At 44.3% G+C, this 26,158-nt stretch overlaps 1 protein-coding gene across 5 annotated transcripts in view; it reads left to right on the top strand.

The window, feature by feature from the left end:
- LOC144696692 (structural maintenance of chromosomes protein 1B-like) overlaps positions 1-25,898 on the top strand; it is a 192,888-nt gene extending 166,990 nt beyond the window's left edge. For all 5 annotated transcript variants that reach the window (XM_078568295.1, XM_078568300.1, XM_078568296.1 and 2 more), the window contains 4 exons: positions 8,042-8,193; positions 14,949-15,018; positions 23,357-23,467; positions 25,761-25,898. In XM_078568295.1, the coding sequence (XP_078424421.1) occupies positions 8,042-8,193; positions 14,949-15,018; positions 23,357-23,467; positions 25,761-25,862 (435 nt within the window). In that variant the 3' untranslated portion in view covers positions 25,863-25,898. The remainder of the gene's footprint in view (positions 1-8,041; positions 8,194-14,948; positions 15,019-23,356; positions 23,468-25,760) is intronic.
- The last annotated feature ends 260 nt before the right edge of the window (positions 25,899-26,158 follow it).

Raw genomic sequence — 26,158 nt, 5'->3', positions numbered from 1 at the left:
AAATGACAGTTGTATTAAGTTTCTCAAAGAATTACAGATCGTGTTCATGTTAAAGGGAGAAATTCAATTTCATTGACAGTGCTTTGCCATGTACTTTGTGGTTTCAGTCACTTGATGCAAGCCATTTCTCAATAAGAACATAACATTTTGAAATTTTACAATTCAAGTAAGAGGTTGCAGAACGCAAGGAAAAAGCCATTCAGCCGACCAAACCTATCCATTTAGTCCTCTTGTAAATTCTGCTCATTGACTTAGTCCCCAGAGAGAAGACTATGCAGTTTTTTTCCCCAAAACGTAATTGAGAAAAAATCCAGGATTTTGATCAAACCATGCAACCTACATAGTTCATATCTGACTTGCAGTACCTCAGATAAGAATCACCAGTGTAACAATTGCCTTGTTGGATTTTGCTGAACTTTCTACCGGTGGAATAAAATAAAAAGAAAAGGCATTTAAAGTCACAGAGTCATTTGCAGCACACAAGGAGGCCATGGCCCAATGAGTCTATGCTGGCTGTCCATAGATTCCAGTCAGTCCCATTTTCCTTTTCTATCACTGTAGCCCTGCAAGTTTGTTTCCCTCATACAAGTGCCCATCAATCTTCTTTTGAAATCAATTGTCATCTTTGCTTCCACCACTCTCATGAGGAAGCGAGTTCCAAATTATTGCCACTCGGTGCATAAAAGAAGTTCTTCCTCACTTCCCCCCTGCATCCCTTGCCCAGGACCTTAAATTTGTGTGACATAACCTTTGTACCATCAGCAAATGGAAACAGCTTTTTTTTCTACTTTATCCAAGCCTGTCATAATCTTGTACACCTCTTTCAAATCTCCCCTCAATCTCCTTTGCTCCAAGGACAACGGCCCCAGCCTCTCCGACCTAACCTCGTAGCTAAACTCCTCCATCCCTGGAACCATTCTGATTAATCTCCTCTGCACCCTCTCAAGGACCTTCATGTCTTAAAAACAAAAAACTGCGGATGCTGGAAATCCAAAACAAAAACAGAATTACCTGGAAAAACTCAGTCTGGCAGCATCGGCGAAGAAGAAAAGAGTTGACGTTTCGAGTCCTCATGACACTTCAACAGAACTGAGTAATATTATGAGAGGGGTGAAATATAAGCTGGTTTAAGGTGGGGGGGGGGGCGTTGGGGGGAGAGAAGTGGGGGGGGCGGGGTGGTGTGGTTGTAGGGACAAGCAAGCAGTGATAGGAGCAGATAATCAAAAGATGTCACAGTCAAAAGGAACAAAGAGGTGTTGAAGATGGTGAGATTATCTAAACGAATGTGCTAATTAAGAATGGATGGCAGGACACTCAAGGTACAGCTCTAGTGGGGGGTGGGGGGGAAAAACTGACAGGGCATAAAAGGTATAGATTTAAAAATAATGGAAATAGGTGGGAAAAGAAAAATCTATATAAATTATTGGAAAAAATAAATGGAAGGGGGAAGAAACGGAAAGTGGGTGGGGATGGAGGAGGGAGTTCAAGATCTAAAGTTGTTGAATTCAATATTCAGTCCGGAAGGCTGTAAAGTGCCTAGTCGGAAGATGAGGTGCTGTTCCTCCAGTTTGCGTTGGGCTTCACTGGAACAATGCAGCAAGCCAAGGACAGACATGTGGGCAAGAGAGCAGGGTGGAGTGTTAAAATGTCAACCGACAGGGAGGTTTGGGTCTTTCTTGCAGACAGACCGCAGGTGTTCTGCAAAGCGGTCGCCCAGTTTGCGTTTGGTCTCTCCAATGTAGAGGAGACTGCATTGGGAGCAACGAATGCAGTAGACTAAGTTAGGGGAAATGCAAGTGAAATGCTGCTTCACTTGAAAGGAGTGTTTGGGCCCTTGGACGGTGAGGAGAGAGGAAGTGAAGGGGCAGGTGTTGCATCTTTTGCGTGGGCATGGGGAGGTGCCATAGGTGGGGGTTGAGGAGTAGGGGGTGATGGAGGAGTGGACCAGGGTGTCCCGGAGGGAACGATCCCTACGGAATGCCGCCAGTGGGGGGTGAAGGGAAGATGTGTTTGGTGGTGGCATCATGTTGGAAATGGCGGAGGATGATCCTTTGAATGCGGAGGCTGGTGGGGTGATAAGTGAGGACAAGGGGGACCCTATCATGTTTCTGGGAGGGAGGAGAAGGCGAGAGGGCGGATGCGCGGGAGATGGGCCGGACACGGTTGAGGGCCCTGTCAACGAACGTGGGTGGAAAACCTCAGTTAAGGAAGAAGGAGGACATGTCAGAGGAACTGTTTTTGAAGGTAGCATCATCAGAACAGATGCAACGGAGGCGAAGGAACGGAGAGAATGGGATGGAGTCCTTACAGGAAGCGGGGTGTGAGGAGCTATAGTCGAGGTAGCTGTGGGAGTCGGTAGGCTTGTAATGGATATTGGTGAACAGTCTATCACCAGAAATTGAGACAGAGAGGTCAAGGAAGGGAAGGGAAGTGTCAGAGATGGACCATGTGAAAATGATGGAGGGGTGGAGATTGGAAGCAAAATTAACAAATTTTTCCAGGTCCCGACAAGAGCATGAAGCAGCACCAAAGTAATCATCGATGTACCGGAGAAAGAGTTGTGGGAGGGGGCCGGAGTAGGACTGGAACAAGGAATGTTCCACATACCCCATTAAGAGACATATCTTCCCTAAAGTATGGCGGTCAGAACTGGACGCAGTGGGTGGAGCAGGTGGAACAAGATAAAAGGTCAGGGATAAGTGACAGCTAAGCAGGGATTGACAAAGATGTCATGGACACAAGACAAAGGGAGTGTTAATGGTAAAGAGTAAAGAAGTGCTGATAGCGGCGTAAAGGTAAGATAGCAGAAGGTGTTAATTTCAGGACAAGGGTCAGTACTCTGTAAAAGCAAAATGTAAAAACAAGTGACAGATGGCCCTGTTGGGGGGGTGGAGGTGTGGGGGAAAAGGATTTTCCCACAGCTTCCAACCTGATAGTCGCCCAACCTCGGACGGCCCGCTTCTACCTCCTACCCAAAATCCACAAACGGAACTGTCCTGGCAGACCGATCGTGTCAGCCTGTTCCTGCCCCACGGAACTCATTTCTCGTTATCTTGACTCCCTTCTCTCTCCCCTTGTCCAGTCCCTTCCCACCTACATCCGTGATTCCTCTGACACCTTACGTCACATCAACAATTTCCAGTTCCCTGGCCCCAACCGCTTCCTCTTCACCATGGATGTCCAATCCCTCTACACCTCCATCCCCCACCAGGATGGTCTGAGGGCCCTTAGCTTCTTCCTTGAACAGAGGCCCCAACAATCCCCATCCACCACTACTCTCCTCCGTCTGGCTGAACTTGTTCTCACACTGAACAATTTCTCCTTTAACTCCTCTCACTTCCTCCAAATAAAAGATGTGGCTATGGGTACCCGCATGGGCCCCAGCTATGCCTGTCTCTTTATGGGGTATGTGGAACATTCCTTGTTCCAGTCCTACTCCGGCCCCCTCCCACAACTCTTTCTCCGGTACATCGATGATTACTTCGGTGCTGCTTCATGCTCTCGTCTGGACCTGGAAAAATTTATTAATTTTGCTCCCAATCTCCACCCCTCCATCATTTTCACATGGTCCGTCTCTGACACTTCCCTTCCTTGACCTCTCTGTCTCAATTTCTGATGATAGACTGTCTACCAATATCCATTACAAGCCTACCGACTCCCACAGCTACCTCGACTACAGCTCCTCACACCCCACTTCCTGTAAGGACTCCATCCCATTCTCTCCGTTCCTTCGCCTCCGTCGCATCTGTTCTGATGATGCTACCTTCAAAAACAGTTCCTCTGATATGTCTTCCTTCTTCCTTAACTGAGGTTTTCCACCCACGGTCGTTGACAGGGCCCTCAACCGTGTCCGGCCCATCTCCCGCGCATCCGCCCTCACGCCTTCTCCTCCCTCCCAGAAACATGATAGGGTCCCCCTTGTCCTCACTTATCACCCCACCAGCCTCCGCATTCAAAGGATCATCCTCCGCCATTTCCGCCAACTCCAGCATGATGCCACCACCAAACACACCTTCCCTTCACCGCCCCGGCGGCATTCCTTAGGGATCGTTCCCTCCGGGACACCCTGGTCCACTCCTCCATCACCCCCTACTCCTCAACCCCCACCTATGGCACCTCCCCATGCCCACGCAGAAGATGCAACACCTGCCCCTTCACTTCCTCTCTCCTCACCGTCCAAGGGCCCAAACACTCCTTTCAAGTGAAGCAGCATTTCACTTGCACTTCCCCTAACTTAAGTCTACTGCATTCGTTGCTCCCAATGTGGTCTCCTCTACATTGGAGAGACCAAATGCAAACTGGGCGACCGCTTTGCAGAACACCTGCGGTCTGTCTGCAAGAAAGACCCAAACTTCCCTGTCGCTTGCCATTTTAACACTCCACCCTGCTCTCTTGCCCACATGTCTGTCCTTGGCTTGCTGCATTGTTCCAGTGAAGCCCAACGCAAACTGGAGGAACAGCACCTCATCTTCCGACTAGGCACTTTACAGCCTTCCGGGCTGAATATTGAATTCAACAACTTTAGATCTTAAACTCCCCATCCCCACCCCGTTTCCTCCCCCTCCCTTTTGTTTTTTTTTTGTTTTCAATAATTTATATAGATTTTTCTTTCCCACCTATTTCCATTATTTTTAAATCTACAACTAATACCTTGTCAATCTTTCCACCCCACCCCCACTAGAGCTGTACCTTGAGTGTCCTCCCATCCATTCTTAATTAGCACTTTTCTTAGATAATATCACGACCTTCAACACCTCTTTGATCCTTTTGTCTGTGACATCTTTTGATTATCTGCTCCTATCACTGCTTGCTTGTCCCTACAACCACCCCACCCTGAACTTCTCTGCCCCCCGCCCCCCACCTTAAACCAGCTTATATTTCACCCCTCTCCTAACTATACTTCAGTTCTGTTGAAGGGTCGTGTGAACCCGAAACGTCGACTCTTTTCTTCTCCACCGATGCTGCCAGACCTGCTGAGTTTTTCCAGGTAATTCCCTCTGTGGCACCCTGGTCCACTCCAACCCCTCTTAAACAGTATAAAATCCATCACACTTCTACCTCTGTTTAGCTCTGAAGAAGTCATACGGACTCAAAACATTAACTCTGTTTCTCTCGTCACAGATGCTGCCGGACCTGAATTTTTCCAGCATTTTCTGTTTTCATAACCCTTCTCTGTTCCTTCATCAAAAAATGTAATTAAATTAGTCAAGCATAACCTGTCTTTTATAAATCCATGCTGACTATCCTTAATTAACTCAAACTTCTCCTTGTGCCTATTGATTCTTTCCCTGATTATTGTTTCTAAAACTAATGTTAAACTAACTGGCCTATAGTACAAAGACTGTCCTGACATCCTTTTCTTGAATTTGGGTGTCACATTTCTCCAATCCTCTAGCACCGCTATCCCCCCCCCCCCCCCGGCCTCCATATTTGCAGAAGATTAGAAGAATATGGCAAGCCTTTCTACTATCTCCTGCCTCTTTAGCAAATTGGAATACAGACCATCCAGACCAGGTGACTTATCCACTCTAAGCATAACCATTTCCAGTACTGTCTACCTCTCAATTTTCACTGCATCCATTACCTCTACCATCTGTACTTGTGCCGATATTTTGTCAGCATCTTTTTCCTTCGTAAACACCAATTCAAAATACTTATTGAATATTCCAGCCTTGCCTCACACCTTTAAGTGTATGTTACCCTCTTTGTCCCCAATAGGACCCACTCCACTTCTTCCTGCCTGATTTCTATTTACATGCTAGATGATGATTTTTTTGGTTCCTTTCTATGTTGACTGCAGTTTTATCCTCTGTACTAGTCTTATTTTTCTCTTCAGTTCCCCTCAATTTGTCGTATTTGACCTGGTTCTCACCTGAAGAATTCATCTGACATACATCAACACTCTCTCTTTTGTTTCACTATATTCTCTATCTTCCTTGTCATCCTAGGAGCTTTGGTTCCCCTAGCTTTCGCCCTTGTTAGAATGTACCTTAAACATCTCATCCTTAAAGGTTACTCATTGTTCTGTTATCGTTTTCCCTATCAGTCTTTGGTTCTATTTTACCGTGACTACATCCCTTTTCGTCCCACTGAAGTTAACCCTCTTCCAATTTATATGTTCTACTTTGGATTGTTCCTTGCTTTTTTGCCGAATGGCCTCCTTCTGCACTGTAACAATTCTGTGATTACGACGAGTCTAAACCTTATGATATGATGATCACTCTTACCCAAATGTTCCCCCAAAGACACTTGGCCCATCTCGTTTCTCAGCTCCAGATCCAGCAGTGCCTCCTTTCTAATTGGTCTGCAAACATTCTGGTCAAGGGAACATTCTGGTCAAGGAAGTTCTCCTGAACAAATTTCTGAAATTCCCCCCCAACCACCCCCCCTCCCCCTTAATCTTTACTCTAACATTATTCCAATTGATATTTGGGAATTAAAGTCCCCAATATCACCACTGTATAGTTGTTGCACAACTGTGATTTCCCTGCAGATTTGCTCCCCTATATCTCTTTCACTATTTGGAGGCCTATAGAATATCCCCAGTAGCATGATCCCTTTTTGCTTCTCAACTTTAAGCAACTGGATTCTATCCTTGCCTCCTTCCAGGCCATCCTCTCGACACAATGTCTTCACCAATCAGTACTGCCACCCTACTTCCTTTTTATTTCCCCTATCTTTTCTGACCACTTTATATCCTTGGCTATTACCATAAGTGCCCAGTCCTCACCATTTTTAAGCCATGTTCTTGTTATTGCCACGACATCATATTCCTATATGGCTATTTGTGCTCATAGCTCATCAACCTTATTCACCACACTTCGGGCATTTACATGCATACGTTGTAAACCTGTCTTTATATTCCTCATAATCCTTCTTTATACACTTGTAGCTAACATGGTACTACTGTCCAACACTCATTTGATTCTCTTTTTCTCTTTTCTACTTAAATATTCTGGTGACTATACCCCTGCTAATTTAAACTGTCCCCAACCACACCAGTGAAACACCCCCTGAGAATATTGATCCCAATCTTGTTGAGGTGCAACCCAACTGTTTTTGAATAGGTGCTTCCTGCCCCAGAATTGGTCCCAATGCCCCAAGAATTTGAAACCCTCCTTCCTGTACCATGTTTCAAGCCACACTGATTCTCCCTATCTTCTAGCTCCTGCTAGCCCACAGCAGTGGGAGTAATCCAGAGATGACTACCTTTGAGGTCCTACATTTTAATAAAAGAAAATTAATCATTGTAAATAATCCAAAGAAATAGAGAAGAAAAATGTCAAAACTGCTAAATAGGACCAGGAGAAAGTCAGTGAATCATATTGCCTGATGTTAAGTACAATTCTGTTTTCCATATTTACTAAAATATGCTAATTGAACACCAAATACACAACAAAAATTGAAACTTTCTTCTTGAAGAAAATATTTTTTTTAAATAAAAAATAATTGGGAGTAATTTCAAAGCCAATGCTCTGTCTTCATCTAGTTTCACCAACATTCTTTAGAGCTTAGAAGAATGAGAGGTGATCTCATTGAAACTTACAAAATTCTTAAGGGGCTAGACAGGGTAGATCCAGAAAGGATGTTTTCCCTGGCTGGGTTGTCTAGAACCAGGAGACAGAGTCTCAGAATGAGTGGTAAACCATTTAGGACTAGGATGAGGAGGAATCTTTTCACTTAAATGGTAGTGAATCTTTGGAATTCTCTTCCCCAGAGGGCTGTGGAAGCTCAGTCATTGGGTATGTTCAAGACAGAGATCGACAGATTTCTAGATACTAATGATATCAAGGGATATGGGGATAGCACACGAAAATGGCAATGAGGTTGACGATCAGCCATGATCCAGTTGAATGATGGAGCAGGCTTGAGGCCTACTGCTCCTATGTTCCTACATCTGAATCACAAGTTTTGCTGTCAGTGCCATACAACCATTTGCCAACAATCTTGGGTGTTCATTATTTTTACTTTCAATTCAGAAGTTTTCCTTTAAGCGCTTAATTGCAGAAAACTGTTAAAAAGAAATTATTTTACTTACTAGGCATTCCTCAGTCCAGAGAACTCAGAAGAGCCTTACTTGGATGGTATTGGTTACAACTGTGTGGCTCCAGGGAAACGATTCATGCCTATGGATAACTTGTCAGGAGGAGAAAAGTCAGTGGCAGCATTGGCATTGCTTTTTGCTATTCACAGGTAGAGTGATAATTCTCTAATTTATTTATAATTTAAAACATGGTCTCGTCATCATTTGTAGTTAGGTCAATGAATTTACAAAGTATACTCAGCACAGAAATAAACCTTTTGACCCAAAGGTTCCTACCGATGTTTTGCTGCACACATCGCTTTCCATCTAACCCCATGAGCATTAACCTTCTATTCTTTTCTTCCTCATGTGGTTATCTAACTTCCCCTTGAATGTATCTTTGCTATTCATTCAACTATTCCCTTTTGTGGCAAATTCCACATTCTGGGTAAAGAGGTTCTCCTGAATTCCCAATTGGATTTATTGATGATATTTATGGCCCCTGGCTCTGGTCTCACTTGCAAGAAGAAACGGGGCGGAATCTCCTGTGTTCTCTGGTGGCGGGAAGGTCATTTAATTAGGTGGGATGGTGGCATACCTGAACCCTGTCGCCTTCCCGTCTCTACCAGAATTAAGTTCTGGGTGGAAGGTCCATGGTCAACTTTGGCCAAACATGGCCACCCTGACACCAATTGAGGCCCTTACGTGGCCAATTATTAACAATTTGAGGGCCTCATCCTGCTGATACACAGCTGCAGGTGGGCCTGTCGCCATGCGGCATGCATGGCAGCTAAAACTGTGTGGCCAGCTTGTCACCTCTGAGGGTCCCTTGATCAAAGGCACTTAGTGCCTGATCAAGGGACTGGACATCGGAGAGGCGAGGGGGCCTGCTGAGAGCCACCCCCCTGCACTTGCTGCCAATCCCCATGCAACCCTCTCCTCAAATCCCATTCCACTAACCACCCCCCCACACCCCACACATCCGTTCCCCCGCTCCCCCCCACAACGTTACTTAACTGTGGCCTGGGTCACTTAGGATCCTGGGACTCCACTGCCTGTCGTTCCAGCAGCAGCCATGGCTCCCCTGTGGCAATGCTGAGCACGAGCTGTTGACCTCTGATCTGCCAGCAGCTCTTGGTAGGTGAGAGTTCCGCCCCAATGTCTTGATTTCAGGGGAATACCCACTGCTGGCCTCACCACTGCCCAATTGGCTTGTGGTTTGGCGGGCCTTCCGAAAAGAGGCAGTACAAGTCTCGTGCCGGCACTCCAGCCAGCAGGAGAGGCCCCTGATGCCTCAACAAGATTCTGTCCATGTTCTTTATGTCTAACCTAACAAACCCTTGTTTGTAAACTGGAAGACCTCCATCAGGTAATCCTTTAGTTTTTTCTGGAGAAAAGAGCCTCTCAGTGCTGGTATCATTCCTGTAAAAAATCGTATCTCTATATCTGTTTCATAATTTGGAGACCAGAATTGTTCACAGTATTCAAACTGTGATCTAAGGTTCTGTTAACTCAGGTTCTATACAAGCTTAACATAGCTTCCCTGCTTTTTAACTTCTACCCTCTATCTACTAAACTGCATCACTACTTTTATTATGTGTATCAGAACGTCTGTACCTCCAAGTCGCTCTGTTCCTCTGACCCATTTAGACACTTATTTTCAAAGGAGCATGTGGCCTTCTTATTCCTCCTGCCAAAACGTACTGCCTCCCATTTATCTATATTGAAGTTCATTTGCTAATTGCACACCTTTCTGCATCTTTATAAAAGTTTTCCTGCATTTAGTGCAGTCCTCCTTTGTGTCAACTGTAATGCCTGATTTGGCATCATCTGCAAATTTTGTAAATTGTACATCTGATTTCTGAGTCCAGAGCCCAGCTCAGTATAAAAGACAAGGCTGAAGCATTTGCAACCACCTGCAACCTGAAATGTTGTCTGGATGTTCTATTGTGACCTCCTCCTGAGGTCTCCAATACAGATGCCTGTCTTCAACCAATTTGATTCACTGCATATGATATCAAGAAATGAATGCACTAGATGCAGCAAAGGCATTGAGCCATAATAACATATCGCTATAGTGTTGAAGACTTGTGCTCCAGAGCTAGCTGCCCTGCTGAGCCAAGCTATTCCTGTATAGCTACAACATTGGCATCCACCCAGCAAAGTATAAAATTGCCCAGGTATGTCTTGACAACAAAAAGCAGGACAAATCCAATCCAGCCAACTACCACACCATTAGTCTACTCTCATTCATCAGTTAAGTGATGAACAGGTTGTTGATAGTGCTAGCAATTGGGACTTACCATAATCTGCTCACTCTTACTCACCGAGTTCCACCAGGCCCACTGAGCTCCAGACTTCATTGTAGCCTTGGTCCAAACATGGACAAAAAAGTTGAATTCCAGAGGTGACGTGAGAGTGACCGCTCTCAACATCAAGGTAGCATTTGACCAAATGTCGTATTGAGGAGCTGCAGTAAAATTAAAATGAGTGGGAATTGGGAGAAGACTCTCCACTGGCTGGAGTCATACCTAGCACAAAGGAAGATGGTTATGGTTATTGGAGCCAATCATCTCAGGTCCAGGACATTCTTGAAGGAGTGACTCAGAGCAGTGTTCTAGGCCCAACTATCTTCAACTGCTTCATCAATGACCTTCCATCCATCATAAGGTTAAAGCTGAGCATGTTTGCTGATGATTGCATGTTGAGTTCCTTATGCAATTCCTGAGCTAGTGAAGCAATCCATGTCTGCATGTAGCAAGACTTGGGAAACATATAGGCTTGGGCTAATAAGTGGCAAGTAACATTTGGTCATACAGTGCCAGGCAATGACCATCTCCAACAAGGGATAATCTAACCACCTCCCCTTGACAGTCATTGGCAATGCCATCACTGAACTCCCACCATCAATATCCTAAAATTCACCATAGACCAAAAATTTAACTAGCCTAGCTACATAAATACTATGGCTACAAGAGCAAGTCAGAGAGGCAGGCTATTCTTTGGAGAGGAACTCCCCAAAGCCTGTCCACCCTCTACAAGGCACAAGTCAGGAGTCATATGGAATACTTCTCACTTGCCTGAAGTGCAGCTCCAACAGCATTCAAGAAACCCAACACAATCCAGGCCAAAGCAGCCCACTTAATTGGCACCTCCCGAAAACATCGGCTCCCTTCACCACCAGTGCACTGTGGCATTAAGTATGTACTACCTACAAAATGCAGTGAAGCAACTCACCAAGGCTGCTTCGAAAGCACTTTCCAAATTTTTGACTCCACTACCTAGAAGAACAAGGGCAGAAGGCATGTCGGAACAACACAAACTGCAAATTCCCATCAAAGTCACACAATATCCTGACTTGGAAATATATCGCTGTTTCTTCTTCATCACTGGGTCAAAGTCCTGGATCTCTCTCCTATACAGCACTGTGAGCACTCTATAGATTGCAGCGGTTCAAGAAGATGACTCACCACCACCACCTCAAGGGCAGCTAATGCCTCTCTTGCCAGTGACACCCACATTCTATGAATAATTTTTTTAAAAGTCCAAACCATTAATATATGTGGTGCACAACAGTCTTAGCACCGGTCCTCGTGGAACACACTTCGCAACAATTGATCTCAGTCACTACCTTCAATCCCTACTTTCTGATTTAAGTTTTCTATGACCTTGCTATCCATTCTGCTACTTATTCCCTGACTCCACATGTGCTGACCTTAATGTTGAATCTGCTATATTTTTCCAAGTCTACCGTTAGCCTAGAAATTCGGTTGCGACCATATTTGGGTGAGTAAGAGAAGGTTCAATCCCTGCGTCTGCAGACTGAGGCACAACCCATCCTCCAATACTAGGCTTCAAGCCTTATTTACATTGGGCTACCAAGAGCAATGAGCACCTTGGAGATGTAAGTCTCCAGGAATGAAGATCTGGCTGTTGCTAGTGTTGCAGCAGCTTTCATGAGGAGTTGGTTGGAGTGGAGATAGCAGCTGACTCTTACTCGAAAGTATTTTTTAAAGCATTTTTTAGGGGTGCTTCTCAGCATCCGCTGATGCTTGGCCTGGTGCTTCTGATAGACCTTGCAAAAGGAAAGGATGTGAACGATTAGCAGTGCAGCAGCAAAGGTAAGCAGTAGCAAATGCCAGGTCTGGGGAACAGTGATTTTGGTATCATTATGGTCAGCCACCTCTTTTCACTGCTATTCTGTTTTTTGCCTAGGTATTCAGCATCTTTCATTTTTCCTTTTTGCACCATCCACAAATCTGGAGGCCCTGGTCTTTATCTTTCCACATAATTTTAAATAATGACTCTAATGTTCACGGTACAAATGTGCACCAACCCTTTAAGAGGCATAAATTGTTTTTAAATAACAACAGCTCAGCCAGATTTTCTGTCCCCCAAAGGGAAAACTAACTATTGGAAGCATGAATAATGGTAACAGAGCGCCCTGAAATTAGGTCCCTCATCAAAATCACCAATTTGATATAGTGGACACTCACTTTAAAATCACTTGCATATGTCCAAGTGGATAGCATTGAATGACATTTTTTTCATTCTTTCGCAGTATGTGGGCATCGCTGGCTAGACCAGCATTTATTGCCCATCCCCAGTTGCCCTTGAGAAGGTGGTGGCAAGCTGCCTTCTTGAAATGCTGCAGTCCATGTGGTATAGGTACACCCACAGTGCTGTTAGGGAGGGAGTTCCAGGATTTTGACCCATCAACAGTGAAGGAACAGTGATATAATTCCAAATCAGGATGGTGTGTGGCATGGAGGGGAATTTGCAGATGGCGGTGTTGCCATGCATCTGCTGCCCTTGTCCTTTTAGGTGGTAGAGCTTGAGAGTTTGGAAGGTGCTGTTGAAGGAGCCTTGGGAGTTGGTGCAATGCATCTTGTTGATAGTACACACTGCTGCCACTGTGCATTGGTGGTGGAGGGAGTGGATGGTGGGTGGGATGCCAGTAAAGTGGGCTGCTTTGTCCTGGATGGTGTCGAGCTTCTTGAGTGTTGTTGGAGCTGCATTCATCCAGGTAAGTGGAGAGCATTCGATCCTGACTTGTGCCTTGTTGATGGTGGACAGACTTTGGAAAGTCAGGAGGTAAGTTACTCTGCAGAATTCCCAGCCTCTGACCTGCTCTTGTAGCCACAGTAATTATATGGCTCATTCAGTTCAGTTTCTAGTCACTGGTAACTGCCAAGATGTTGATAGTGGGGGATTCAGCGATGGTAATGCCATTGAGTGTCAAACGGACATGGTTGGATTCTCTCTTGTTGGGAATGGTCATTGCTTGGCAGTTGTGTGGCACGAATGTTCCTTGCCACTTATCAGCCCAAGCCTGAATGTTGTCCAGGACTTGCTTCATTTGGGCACGGACAGCTTCAGCATTTGAGGAGTCACGAATGGTGCTGAACATTGTGCAATCATCAGCGAACATCCCCAATTACATCCCCACTTCTGACATGATGGAGGGAAGGTCATGGATGTAACAGCTGAAGATGGTTGTGCCTAGTACACTACCCTGAGGAACTCCTGCAGTGATGTCCTGGGACTGAGATGATTGACCTCCAACAACCACAACCATCTTCCTTGTACGAGGTATGAGTGCAACTAGTGGAGACTTCTACCCTTGATTCCCACAGACTCCAGTTTTGCTCCTTGATGCTGCACTCGGTGAAATGCTGCCATGATGATGTCAAGGACAGCCACTCTCACCTCACCTCTGGAGTTCAGCTCTTTTGGTCCACGTTTGGACTAAGGTTGTAATGAGGTCAGGAGCTGAGTGGCAGTGGCGGAACCTAAACTGAACATCAGTGAGCAGGTTATTGCTGAGTAAGTGCCACTTGATAGTATTGTCGACAACACTTTCCATCACTTTGCTGATGATCAAGAGTAGACTGATGGGGCGATAAATGGCAGAGTTGGATTTATCCTGCTTTTGTGGACAGGACATGCATGGGCATTTTTCCACATTGCCAGGTAGGTGCCAGTGTTGTAGCTGAAGGACACAAGTCTTCATTACTATTGCTGGAATGTTGTCAGGGGCCATAGCCTTTGCAGTATCCACTGCTTTCAGCTGTTTCTAGATATCACGTGGAGTGAATCAAATTGGTTGAAGACTGGCATGCTGGGGACTTCAGAATGAGGCTGAGATGGATCATCTACTCGGCACTTATGGCTGAAGATTGTTGCAAATGCTTCAGCCTTGTTTTTTGCACTGCCATGCTGAGTTCCCCCATTGTTGAGGAGGGGGATATTTGTGGAGACGACTCCTCCTGTTAGTTGTCTAATTGTCCACCACCACACACTGGATGTGGCAGGACTGCAGAGCTTAGATCTGATCCATTGGTGTTTGCTGTTGTTGATGCACTACCACTTTTAATCAAAACAAATGAAAAAAATAATTGTAGGATTTGTATTTTCAAAATAAAAATTAAAGGAACAAATGACAAAACTGCATTATTAACAACATTCATGGTTCACATGCAAGATTATACACTAGAGCACTGTTTAACTTCTCTGTCCACAACTCGATCGCTAAATATACATTTTGGCTCAGCAACTAACAAAAATGGCTGCTGCCTTGCCAGATTGATTTTAATACAGTTAAACAGATCATTGCATAAAGAAAAATAATGGTTAATGAGGAAATTGCTTTATAGAAATGCAGTTTACATTTTTTGTTCTTTATTATTTCCATGAAGCAAGTATTTTTACAGTGAAGTTCCATCCTTGTACTTTCCCTCACTCCATTCTGAAAAGTCAGTTTAGATAGTTCACTTAATTTCACAACTCCATTCTGAGAGTGAAACTCTCGATTACTTTGCCAGTTTCTAATGTTACAACAGAAATATGTTTCATGTTCACCAAAGAAGATAAATCAGTAATTTTCAAGAATACAGTATTTTTAAAAAATGTTTGTTTATTTTAGCTACCGGCCTGCCCCTTTCTTTGTACTAGATGAAGTTGATGCTGCTTTGGATAACACAAATATTGGAAAAGTAAGTTAAAAACAAAATACTGCGGATGCTGGGAATCTGAAACAAAAACAAAAATTGCTGGAAAAACTCAGCAGGTCTGACAGCATCTGTGGAGAGAAAGACAGAATTCGAGACCGTATGACTCTTCAAAACTAAAGAGAAGTAGAAATGTGGTGAAATATATACTGTTTAAGATGGGTGGGACAGGCGAAGCTGGATAGAGGGCCAGTGATAGGTGGAGGCAAAGGAGAGATTGCAAAAGATGTCATAAACAAAAGGTTGAAGGGGTGTTGATGGCAGTGATACTGGCTAAAGGAGGTGCTAATGGTGACATTAAGAGTAGAAAGCAGGATGAGCAAGTGACAGATGGCCTCAGTGGGGGTTGGGGTGGGGGATGGGGACGGTGTGGGAAAAAAGATCGAAATAGGCCAAAAGGTGGAGATAAAACAATGAATGGAAAAAAATAATAATAGAAATAGGTATATATATATATATACATATATATAATAAATATTTAAAAAAGGGGTGAGGATGGAGGAGAGAGTTCATGATCTGCAGTTGTTAATGTTAAGTCCAGAAGGCTGTAAAGTGCATAATCGGAAGATATGGTTTGCGTTGATCTTCACTGGAACATTGCATCAAGCCAAGGACGGACATGTGGGCATGAGAGCAGGGTGGTGTGTTGAAATGGCAAGCGACAGGAAGATCTGGGTCATGCTTGCCGACAGACTGAAGATATTTAGCAAAGCGGTTACCCAGAGGAGACCGCGTTGGGAGCGGTGCAGTAGACCAAATTGAGGGAAATACAAGGGAAGCGCTGCTTCACTTGAAAAGAATGTTTGGGCCCTAAAACAGTGAGGAGCGGGGAGCACTTCACTGAATTTGGTCGACTGCATTCGCTGCTCTCAATGCGGTCTCCTCTACATTGGAGGAACCAAATGCAGACTGGGTGACCGCTTTGCTGAACACCTTTTTATGACATCTTGCAATCTCTCCTTTGCCTCCACCTATCACTGGCCTTCCATCCAGCTTCACCTGTCCCACCTGCCTAAAACAGTATATATTTCACCACATTTCTCCTCTTTAGTTCTGAAGAGCAGCCATACAGACTCAAAACGTTAACTCTGTCTTTCACTCCACAGATGCTCTCAGGCCTGCTGAGTTTTTCTAGCAATTGTTGTATTTGTTGGAAAAGTAAGTATTGTGTGGTCAGTGTGCATGCCCCACCAATTACTGATATCAATTTGTCAAAAAATTCCAAGCTTTCTAATCAAACAAAGTTTATTTCTAGAGGTATAGAATTGAAAAGTTCTTGGTGTGAAAGAGGGTTCAAAAAATGGGTAATACCAGAAATTGGAAGATATACCTAACAGGTCATGGTGAACGATCTGGTCTCTTTTCTCTTGAAAAGAGAAAGCTATAGGGTAAATTATTAAAGGTTTTAAAATGAGAGGTTTTAATAGAGTAGACAAAAGTGTGTGTTTCCACTTGCTGGGAAGAGCAAAACTAGAGGCCATTAATGTAAAAGTAGTCATCAAGAAATCAAACAGGAAATTTGGAAGAAACATCTTTGCACAGAGAATGGTGTGAATGTGGAACTTGCAACCACAGGGAGTGGTTGAGGTGAATTATATAGATGTATTCAAGTGGAGGCTAGATAAGCATTATGGACGAGGAAATAGAAGGTTAGATGAGGAACGACGGGGGGAGGCTTGAGTGGAGCAAAACTGAACTGGTTGGGCTGAATGGCCTATCACTGTGGTGTATATTCCTATTTAAAAATGTAGCCTTTGTACCAGTTGAAGCATTGTTCAGTTCCAGTAAGTTATTGGGCAAGGGATTGCAGAGCAGTGTCATATTTAAACTTTTAACAATTGAATTTTAATTCTACTTCAAATCTGATAAAAATCTGATAGATGATGTCAGAGATGTCTGGGAGAGGCTATGGCGTAGTGATATTACTGTAGTGGTAATAATCCAGAGACCCAGGGTAATGGTGAGGGAGCCGGGTTCAAATCCTGCCCCGGCAGATGGAATTCGAATTCAATAAAAATCTAGAATTATGAATCTAATGATGCCCATGGAACTATTGTCGATTGCTGTAAAAACCCATCTGGTTCACTAATATCCTTTCGGGAAGGAAATCTATCGTCCATGTGGCTCCAGATCCGCAGCAATGTGGTTGGCTCTTAAACGCCCTCTGAAATGGCCGAGCAAGTCACTCAGTTGTAACAAACCACGACAAAGTCACAAAAAAGGAATGAAACCGGACGGACCACCCGACATCGACCTAGGCACTAGAAATGACAACAGCACTCTCAGCCCTGTCGACCCTGCAAAGTCCCCTTTACTAACATCTGGGGGTGAGTGCCTAAATTGGGAGAGCTGTCTCACAGACTAGTCAAGCAACAGCCTGACATAGTCATCCTCACGGAATCATACCTCACAGATAATGTCCCAGACACTACCATCACCATCTCTGAGTATGTCCTGTCCAACCGGCAGGACAAACCTAGCAGAGGTGGAGGCACAGTTGTATGCAGTCGGGAAGTAGTTGTCCTGGGAGTCCTCAACATTGACTCCAGCCCCCATGAAGTCTTATGGCATCAGGTCAAACATGGGTAAGGAAACCTCCTGCTGATTACCACATACCGCCCTCCCTCAGCTGATGAATGTTAAACACCACTTGGAGGAAGCACTGAGGGTGGCAAGGGTGCGGAACGTACTCTGGATGGGGGACTTCAATGTCCACCACCAAGAGTAGCTCAGTAGTACCTCTACTGACCGAGCTGGCCAGGTCCTAAAGGACATAGCTGCTAGACTGGGTCTGCGGCAGGTGGTGAGGGATCCAACAAGAGGGAAAAACATACTTGACCTCATTTCACCAACCTATCTGCCGCAGATGTCCATGACAGTATCTATAGGAGTGACCACCACACAGTTGTTGTGGAGGCAAAGTCCTGCCTTCACATTGAGGATACGTGTTGTGTGGCACTGCCACTGTGCTAAATGGGATAGATTTCGAACAGATCTAGCAACTCAGACTGGGCATCCATGAGGCACTGTAGGCCATCAGCAGCAGCATTGTACTCAAACACAATCTGTAAACTCATGGCCTGGCATATCCCCCACTCCACCATTACGATCAAGCCAGGGGTTCGACCCTGGTTCAATGTAGAGTGCAGGAGGGTATACCAGGGGCAGCACCAGGCATAGTAAAAATGAGGTGTCAACCTGGTGATGCTATAACACAGGACCACTTGCGTGCCAAACAGCATAAGCACTAAGTAATAGACAGGGCTAAGCGACCTAAGAGATCAGATCTAAGCTCTTCAGTCCTGCCACATCCAGTCACGGTGGTAGTGGACAATTAAACAACTCACTGGAGGAGGAGGCTCCATAAATATTCCCATCCTCAATGATGGGGGAGCCCTGCACATCAGTGCAAAATATAAGGCTGAAGCATTTGCAACAATCTTCAGCCAGAAGTGCCAAGTGGATGATCCATCTCAGCCCCCTCCAGAGATCGCCAGCATCACAAATGCCAGTCTTCAGCCAATTCAATTCGCTCCACTCGATATCAAGAAGTGGCTTAAGACACTGGATACTGCAAAAGGCTACAGACCCTGACAATATTCCGGCATTGGACTGAAGATTTGTGCTCCAGAACTTGCCGCACCCCTAGCCAAGCTGTTACAGTGCAGTTACAACACTGGTATCTACCCAGCTATGTGGAAAATTGCCCAGGTATGTCCTGTACACAAAAAGCAGGACAAATCCAACCCGGCCAATTACCGCCCCATCAGTCTACTCTCCATCATCAGTAAATTAATGGAAGGAGTCATCAACAGTGCTATTAAGCGACACTTGCTTAGCAATAACCTGCTCACTGACACTCAGTTTGGGTCCTGCCAGGGCCACTCAGCTCCTGACCTCATTACACCCTTGGTTCAAACATGGACAGAAGAGCTGAACTCCAGAGGTGAGGTGAGAATGACTGCACTTGACATTAAGGCAACATTTGACCGAGTGTGGCATCAAGGAGCCCTAGTAAAACTGGAATCAATGAGAATCAGGGGTAGAACTCTCCGCTGGTTGGAGTGATACCTAGCACAAAGGAATATGTTGTGTATGTTGGAGGTCAGTCATCTCAGTTCCAGGACATCACTGCAGGAGTTCCTCAAGATAGTGTCCTAGGCCTGACTATCTTCAGCTGCCTCACAAATGACTTTCCTTCCATCACGTCAGAAGGGGATGTTCGCTGATGATTGCACAATGTTCAGCACCATTCATAACTCTTCAGATACTAAAGCTGTTTGTACCCATGTGCAGCAAGGCCTGGACAATATCCAGGCTTGGGCTGACAAGTGGCAAGTAACATTCACGCCACACAAATGCCAGGTAATGACCATCTCCAACAAGAGAGAATCTAACCATTGTCTCTTGACATTCAATGGCTTTACCATCACTGAATCCCCAGCTATCAACTTCCTGGGGGTTACAAATGACTAGATCCTGAACTGGACTAGCCATATAAATACTGTGGCTACACAAGCAGGTCAGAGGCTAGGAATCCTGTGGCGAGTAACTCACCTCCTGACACCCCAAAGCCTGTTAACCATCTACAAGGCACAAGTCAGAAGTGTAATGGAATACTCTCCACTTCCCTGGATGAGTGCAACTCCACTCAATAAGCTTGATACCACCCAAGACAAAGCAGCCCGCCTGATTGGCAACCCATCCACAAACATTCACTCCCTCCACTACCGACGCACAATAGCAGCGTGCACCATCCGCAAGATGCACTTCAGGAACTCACCAAGGGTGACATGCACCTTACAAACCCACGAGCATTACCATCTAGAAGGAGAAGGGCAGTAGATACATGAGGACACCACCACCTGGACATTCCCCTCCAAGCCATTCACCATCCTGACTTAGAAATATGGCTGTCGAAATATCACTGTCGCTGGGTCAAAATCCTGGAATTCCCTCCCTAACAGCACTGTGGGTGTACCTACGCCACATGGACTGCAGCAGTTCAAGGCAGCAGCTCACCACTACCTTCTCAAGGGCAATTAAGGATGGGCGATAAATGCTGGCCTAGCCAGCAATGCCCACATGCCACGAATGAATTAAAAAAGATCCTAATACTGTGCACATTTTAGAGCATAGAATAGAGGAAGGTTCTGCACCCAAATGTTTGTTGGGTCTATCCTGCTGGTGGGACAGGAAACATCTCAGGGATGGTGATGGAGGAGTCTGAGACGATAGAAGAAAGATATGATTCTGAGAGTTTGACTCTGTCGGACGGTTGCTTGTGTAGTCTGTGAGACAGCTGTTCCAATTTTGGCACAAGTCTCCAGATGTTTGTGAGGAGGACTCTGCAGGGCCAAACGCACAGGGTGTACCTTTGTTGTGTTCAAACCCGGTGTAGAGGTCGATGCCAAGTGGCCCATCTGTCTTTATTGTAATGGTTTTAATACATTTGAGTGGCTTGCTGGGCCACACACATTCCTGTGGTTTGAAGTCGCATGGCTGGGTAATGTTGGCAGATTTCCCTTCCTAAAAGACAGTAGTGAATTAGATGGGCTTTTAACAATATGCTGGTAGTTGCATGATCATAATTACTGATGCTAACTTTTTATTACAAATTTGTCTAATGAAATAATGAATTTAAATTTCTCAACTGCTGTGCTAGAATTTGAATGTGTCTGTATCATTAGTCTAGTGACTAACCACAACACTGCCATATCCTCCAAGTTAATACTGGTGTCGCTCATGAATTATTTGATCACAAAGAATTCAGTCTGTGTTCCAGCTTTCCCTCTTCCACCACCTCAGGCCCCTGATCCACAGCTTCCCACCTAATAGATGGTAAGGTTGAGCAACTAGGAGCATACTACCACAAATCTTGAGACCCACTCCACTGAGTACTGTAAGGCTCTTTCAGAATGGTCCACATAGTAGAAACTTTGCTTGAGGACACTTATAGTATGCTGTATAATATTCCTTTTGAATCTCATTGTATGCCTACTGTGCAGATGTGAGTGCGTTCCTGACTGGAAACATAAACCATGAGTGAATTCTCCCCATTGGCTGCCCTTTGAGTTGTCAGAGATTTGCCAGTATGTCAGAGTTTGCAAAGAGAACTGCTGCAGAATAAACAAATTGTGACTATTGCCAGGGTAATGAGCATTGACCTGGATGATGCACTGCTTGTGTTTCACACACAAGTTACACACAGAAAGGGTTGAAACCTTTTGGGTTCTGCTACATGGCAGCATTGGTACAAAGTGCATACAAAGCAGTGTGTCTATGCAGCAAATGGCACCCTGCGCCAAGGAGAAGGCTGTACTCTGAGCAAACTCCACCTGCTCGTATCTGACGAAAGGAAATGAGATGAAGCACTCTCTCTTCATGGAGAGTCTCAGTACAGCAGTGTACTGCAAATTGCAAGATGTTGCTTGTATCTCCAGCAGCAGCCTGGAAGGGGCCAGACCCATAAAAGTTCAGAGCCACAATCACCTTGACAGCCACAAGTCAATGCAGTCCTTGCCCTGCTGAGGTTGGACTTATTGTTCCAACAGTTGACAGATTTCTGTCACTATGGAATTACAACAATAGCCAGACAAAATAGTCCTGGCCCAGCTCAGGAAGGCTCTCTGCAGATTGTACATGGGATCAGCAGTTATAATGAGCATGGTCCCCGCATCTCCCAATCACACAAAATGAGTTAAAACCCGGTCAGATTTGCATTGGATTAAAGAGTGATGGCTGTCCTGGGCCAGATGGAAGTCGGGGGAAAGAAATTAAATGGAATTCTGAGATCCAAAAGTTGAAAATGTACCGAAAGGTGGAAATTTCTCATCCCTGCTCTTCAGAAACCCACTCTATCTAATCATTCCTCATAGCTGAAGTTCTCCAATCTTGGCAACATCCTTGTAAATCTCTTCGGTACTCTTTCTATTGTGATCACATCCTTCCTTTAATGCTGTGACCAAAAGTGTACACAGTGCTCTAGCTGCAGCCTAGCTAGTGTTTCAGTTCTAGCATAACCTCACTGCTCATACTCTAGGCCTCAGCCAATAAAAGAAAGTGTCCCGTCTGCCTTCATACCTATCTTATATACATATACTGGTGCCTTCAGGCACCTGTAGAGACATACAACTCTGTTCCTCTAAAATTGCAGTTGGAGGCCAACAAGACAAGGGAGTACAAGTAGTAGAATACCATTTCACCCGGAAACCAGCTAAGACTGACAGGCTTGTTTTCCTGCCAGGTGGCAAACGTCCCAGTAAAGGCTGCAACCGAGTAACATTTCCTACTGTTGTGGGTCGGTGCTGCATGGTTTGGAGGGTTGGGTGATCACAGGGTTAGAGAGAGATGGGTTTGGGTGGGTGGTTGGTGGGGGGGGGGGGGGGGGGGGGGGGCGCAGTGGGATTATAAAGTATTATAGCTCAAAAGCAGGCCATTCCACCCAGGTCTGTATAGTATTTATGCTCCACAGGGACCTATTCCCATCCTTCTTCATTGCACCCCATCAACAATTTTTCCATCATGTTCTCCCTCCTATTTTTATCTAGCTCCTCCTCTATAGAGAAAGCAGCATCATCATGGTCAATCTTTCCTGATAGGTATAATCTCTCAGTTCTGGTATCATATAAGTAAATGGCGGCCAGTGATTCTGTGTGGGGCAGAGATGGGGGTGCTGGGGGGACAATCATGCATGTGGAAAACCAATGTGACTGGGGCATGCCAGCAGTGTGGAGCTCATATAGCAGTGCTGGTGCCAAATCAGTGTTGATTTGACTCCAGCACTGCTATTTGAGCTCCACACTGCAGCCTACATCCTCTCTTAATTTCACACAGCAGAGCACAATATTAAATGGCATAATGAGACGCTCCTGCCAACACTATTTAAAGGGACCATGAATGGTATCTTCCTGCTACTTGTACTCCCAGCCTTGTTGGCCCTCTCCAACTGCATTACTTCAATCTTAGTGGAACAGAGGGACCAAGGAGTGTATGTCTCTACAGATGCCTGAAGGTACCAGAACATGTAGATAAGATCAGTATGAAGGCAGACAGGTCACTTTTCTTTATTGGCCAAGGCCTAGGGTATAAGAGCAGTGAGGATATGAAATTCATGGCTGCCTGATGCTTGTTCGATTCGCTTATAAAGTCCAGAAGAATTTTGTAGTAATTTCCTTTAAAATGGTCACTGGCCTTTGACATTTAAAAAAAATTAACATTACTAGCAGTTGGGCTATTGCACACTCTTATACACTGACCATTTTTGGGCCTGACAGTCTCACCTAGCTTTTTCTTTTAAATGTTCATATATTCTTGTGCTCAGGTTACAAATTACATCAGAGATCAATCTAGGAAGAACTTCCAAGTGATTGTAATCTCACTGAAAGAAGAATTCTATTCAAAAGCCGATGCACTAATTGGAGTATATCCAGAGGTACTGTTCTACCCAATTACATTACAGTTTTGACTTTCCAACGATGACTTTGCAGTGTATTTTTTTGTGTTCTAATTTAAAGCTGCCAATTTTCTGAGCTTAAATGATTTATCAGCTTGTACTTGGGGGTTGCAACTGCAGGCAGAGATTTTCATGGGTTTCGCTAGGCAAAACTGGGGCAACTGTGCTTCAAAAATCTTATGGGCAAACATCTAGTCACGCAATCCAGCCAGTACCATCTTGAAAAATGGCCTACTACTGGAAGGCATGTTTCAGGTGGTAGTAATATTTTAGTATACAAATTAGGATCCTATTGCCATTTTAAGAGACAACTGACCTGAGGGCCCTCCGAGACAACATAGGGCCCCCAGGCAGCCCGATATTGCTTGTGTGTGGCACCCACAGACTGCCAACAGCAATGGTAACAAAGCTAGGTGCCAGACAGCACATTGCATCAGTCAGCTGCCTGATGGTTAGAATCTAACCTCACTACGTATGGGTATGGAAGATTTGATTGTGGTTATGGCAAGACTTCTTTCCAACTTGTGTTGTGCAATCCCAACCTACCTCTCTTGCACGGATATGATACATTATTAATATTTGATGCCTGGTAGAGTTCTTAAAATTAGAGGTGGGGTTTCAAGGCTGCCTGGACAAGAGTTAGCAAGATGAAGGAACAATATGAGACCCTGCGATGGGTTTAAAAAGGAAACATTGAATTATGGCAAGGCTGAGGAGAGAATAAATTCAAATTTGAAGCAAAAATTACCAGAGGAGCGAAGAATCACAGATCCACGTAAATCTACTTAACAGAAGAAGCTTGGGTGATAGCAGTCATATCCCACTCGAAACCTGATGGCTAATTTTACAACATGTCTGGCACAGAGCTTTGTCTACCTGCACTGCAGTTTAGAAAAATTGTGGTACTCTGTCCGCCCTTCAATTTCTCAAAAATCCATTCTTAACAGGATAGGCTGCCGATCAGGAATGCGATTTCATATCAGCCCACGAATGTTTAAAGTCCAAAATTAGCTTGAACTTTCCTCTCTACAAAATGGACCAAAAACGAAAGAAAAATGCCACAACACATTAGATAAGAATACATCTTCACTAACAAAGGAGGGACAGAAGCAGAAGGAGAAAAAGAAACCCTCCAGAGGAGAGAAAAACAAGAGAGCAAAAGGGCATTGAGAAAAGTAGCAGAAGGGCAGGGAGATATTGAGGTCTAAATGGAGACAGTTACAATAGTACAAAGGGAGAACAAGAGAACAGATAGATGCACAAGTTCAGTGAAAAGAATAAGAAAGAAAGGAGAGCAAACAAAGTTTCAGGGTTGGGGGTCTCACAGTTTCCCTTTTTGTGCATTGGGAGATTGTGAGTTTTGTGCATAGATGATATGTGTCACCTATCTTTGTAGGATTATGAATTGGAGATAACTTTCCATTCTCTGTATTGAGGAAAGGTTGACAGTTTGGGCCTTTCCTTCCATTGATGACCAGTATTTTGTTTAGAACAAAAGGAGTCTGATTATTTTTCCTGGCCCAAAGTGCTTATTTGAGGGATGAAACATGTTAAGTCAGAATGCCTAGGCTGCTTCTAAAATATGCATTAAATTTCAGCAAAACTGGTGTTCTGGCAGAAGACAAACCATTCCCAAGTGGTGCATGCACTCAAACGACAGGTTGAAGACAAAACTTATTCTCACATTTATACCAGAGTTGTATCTGACTTGATGTAAGTTTGTAGAAAAGGGGTCCCTGCATGGCTTGTCAAATCAGGCTTGTGTTGTGTTCACAAGCTCTGACTGTCTACAGGCATTGCCTTAAATATCAGCTATCTCCAACCTGAATAGTTCCAACCTTTTGGTTACCTGTCTTATTTCAGAGGATTCAGATGGAAAGAGTATATTGTTATTTGTGCCATAAAATTGGTGAAAAGTAAATTTAATCTGCATTTGCACAAATTGTGCTTGCATCTATGTCCCATGAACTTTTTGGTGGTGCAATTAGAAAACAAAATATCCCTTCATCTGGTTAAGTTTTCTACTAAGGTTGTGAAACATGAAATGGTTCATGGAAAATGGTCTAATGGGGATTGCTATCCACTATTCATATCAATACCTAAAAATACAATATATTGCTGTTGGACAGCTTCAATGTAAGTATTCAGAAGTTTAAATTAGACTTTCCTCAGTAGCAGTCTTTTCTCATGTGGCAAAGCAGTGAAGATACAAAATAAATGTCAACATTTTTCAACTTTCATATTTGCTTAACGATTTTCGTTTTTGTTATAGCAAGGAGAATGCATGTCCAGTCAACTATTGACCTTCGATCTTACCAGTTACCCAGAAAATACCAGAAGGGAAGAGACACTGCAGCCACAGCAGGAAAACTAACATTCAATTTGGTTCAGTGTAAACATTTCAAATCACATATGTTGTCTGAATTGTTAAGCTAACCAGTTTTGTTTTGCCTGTTATCTAGGAGCACTGTAGTTGTTTCTTTGTTAGCAAATCTAACGTGTATTCTAAAAACAGTTTCCATTTTGTTGAATATAAAATTAATTGTTGTACTCTCATTCATAAAGTCACACTATGTTTTGGTTGGTCAAACACATTTTAAGTAGGAATACAAGAAACAAGGTGCCATTTATCAATTACACCTTTTCATCAAGCCCACAGTTGCTACTTAT

The sequence above is a fragment of the Cetorhinus maximus genome, chromosome 22, assembly GCF_964194155.1.
Source record: "Cetorhinus maximus chromosome 22, sCetMax3.hap1.1, whole genome shotgun sequence".
In the NCBI taxonomy this organism is placed as follows: Eukaryota; Metazoa; Chordata; class Chondrichthyes; order Lamniformes; family Cetorhinidae; genus Cetorhinus; species Cetorhinus maximus.
The sequence above is the reverse complement of the archived record's forward strand: the minus strand, read 5'-3'. Positions and strand labels throughout refer to the sequence as shown.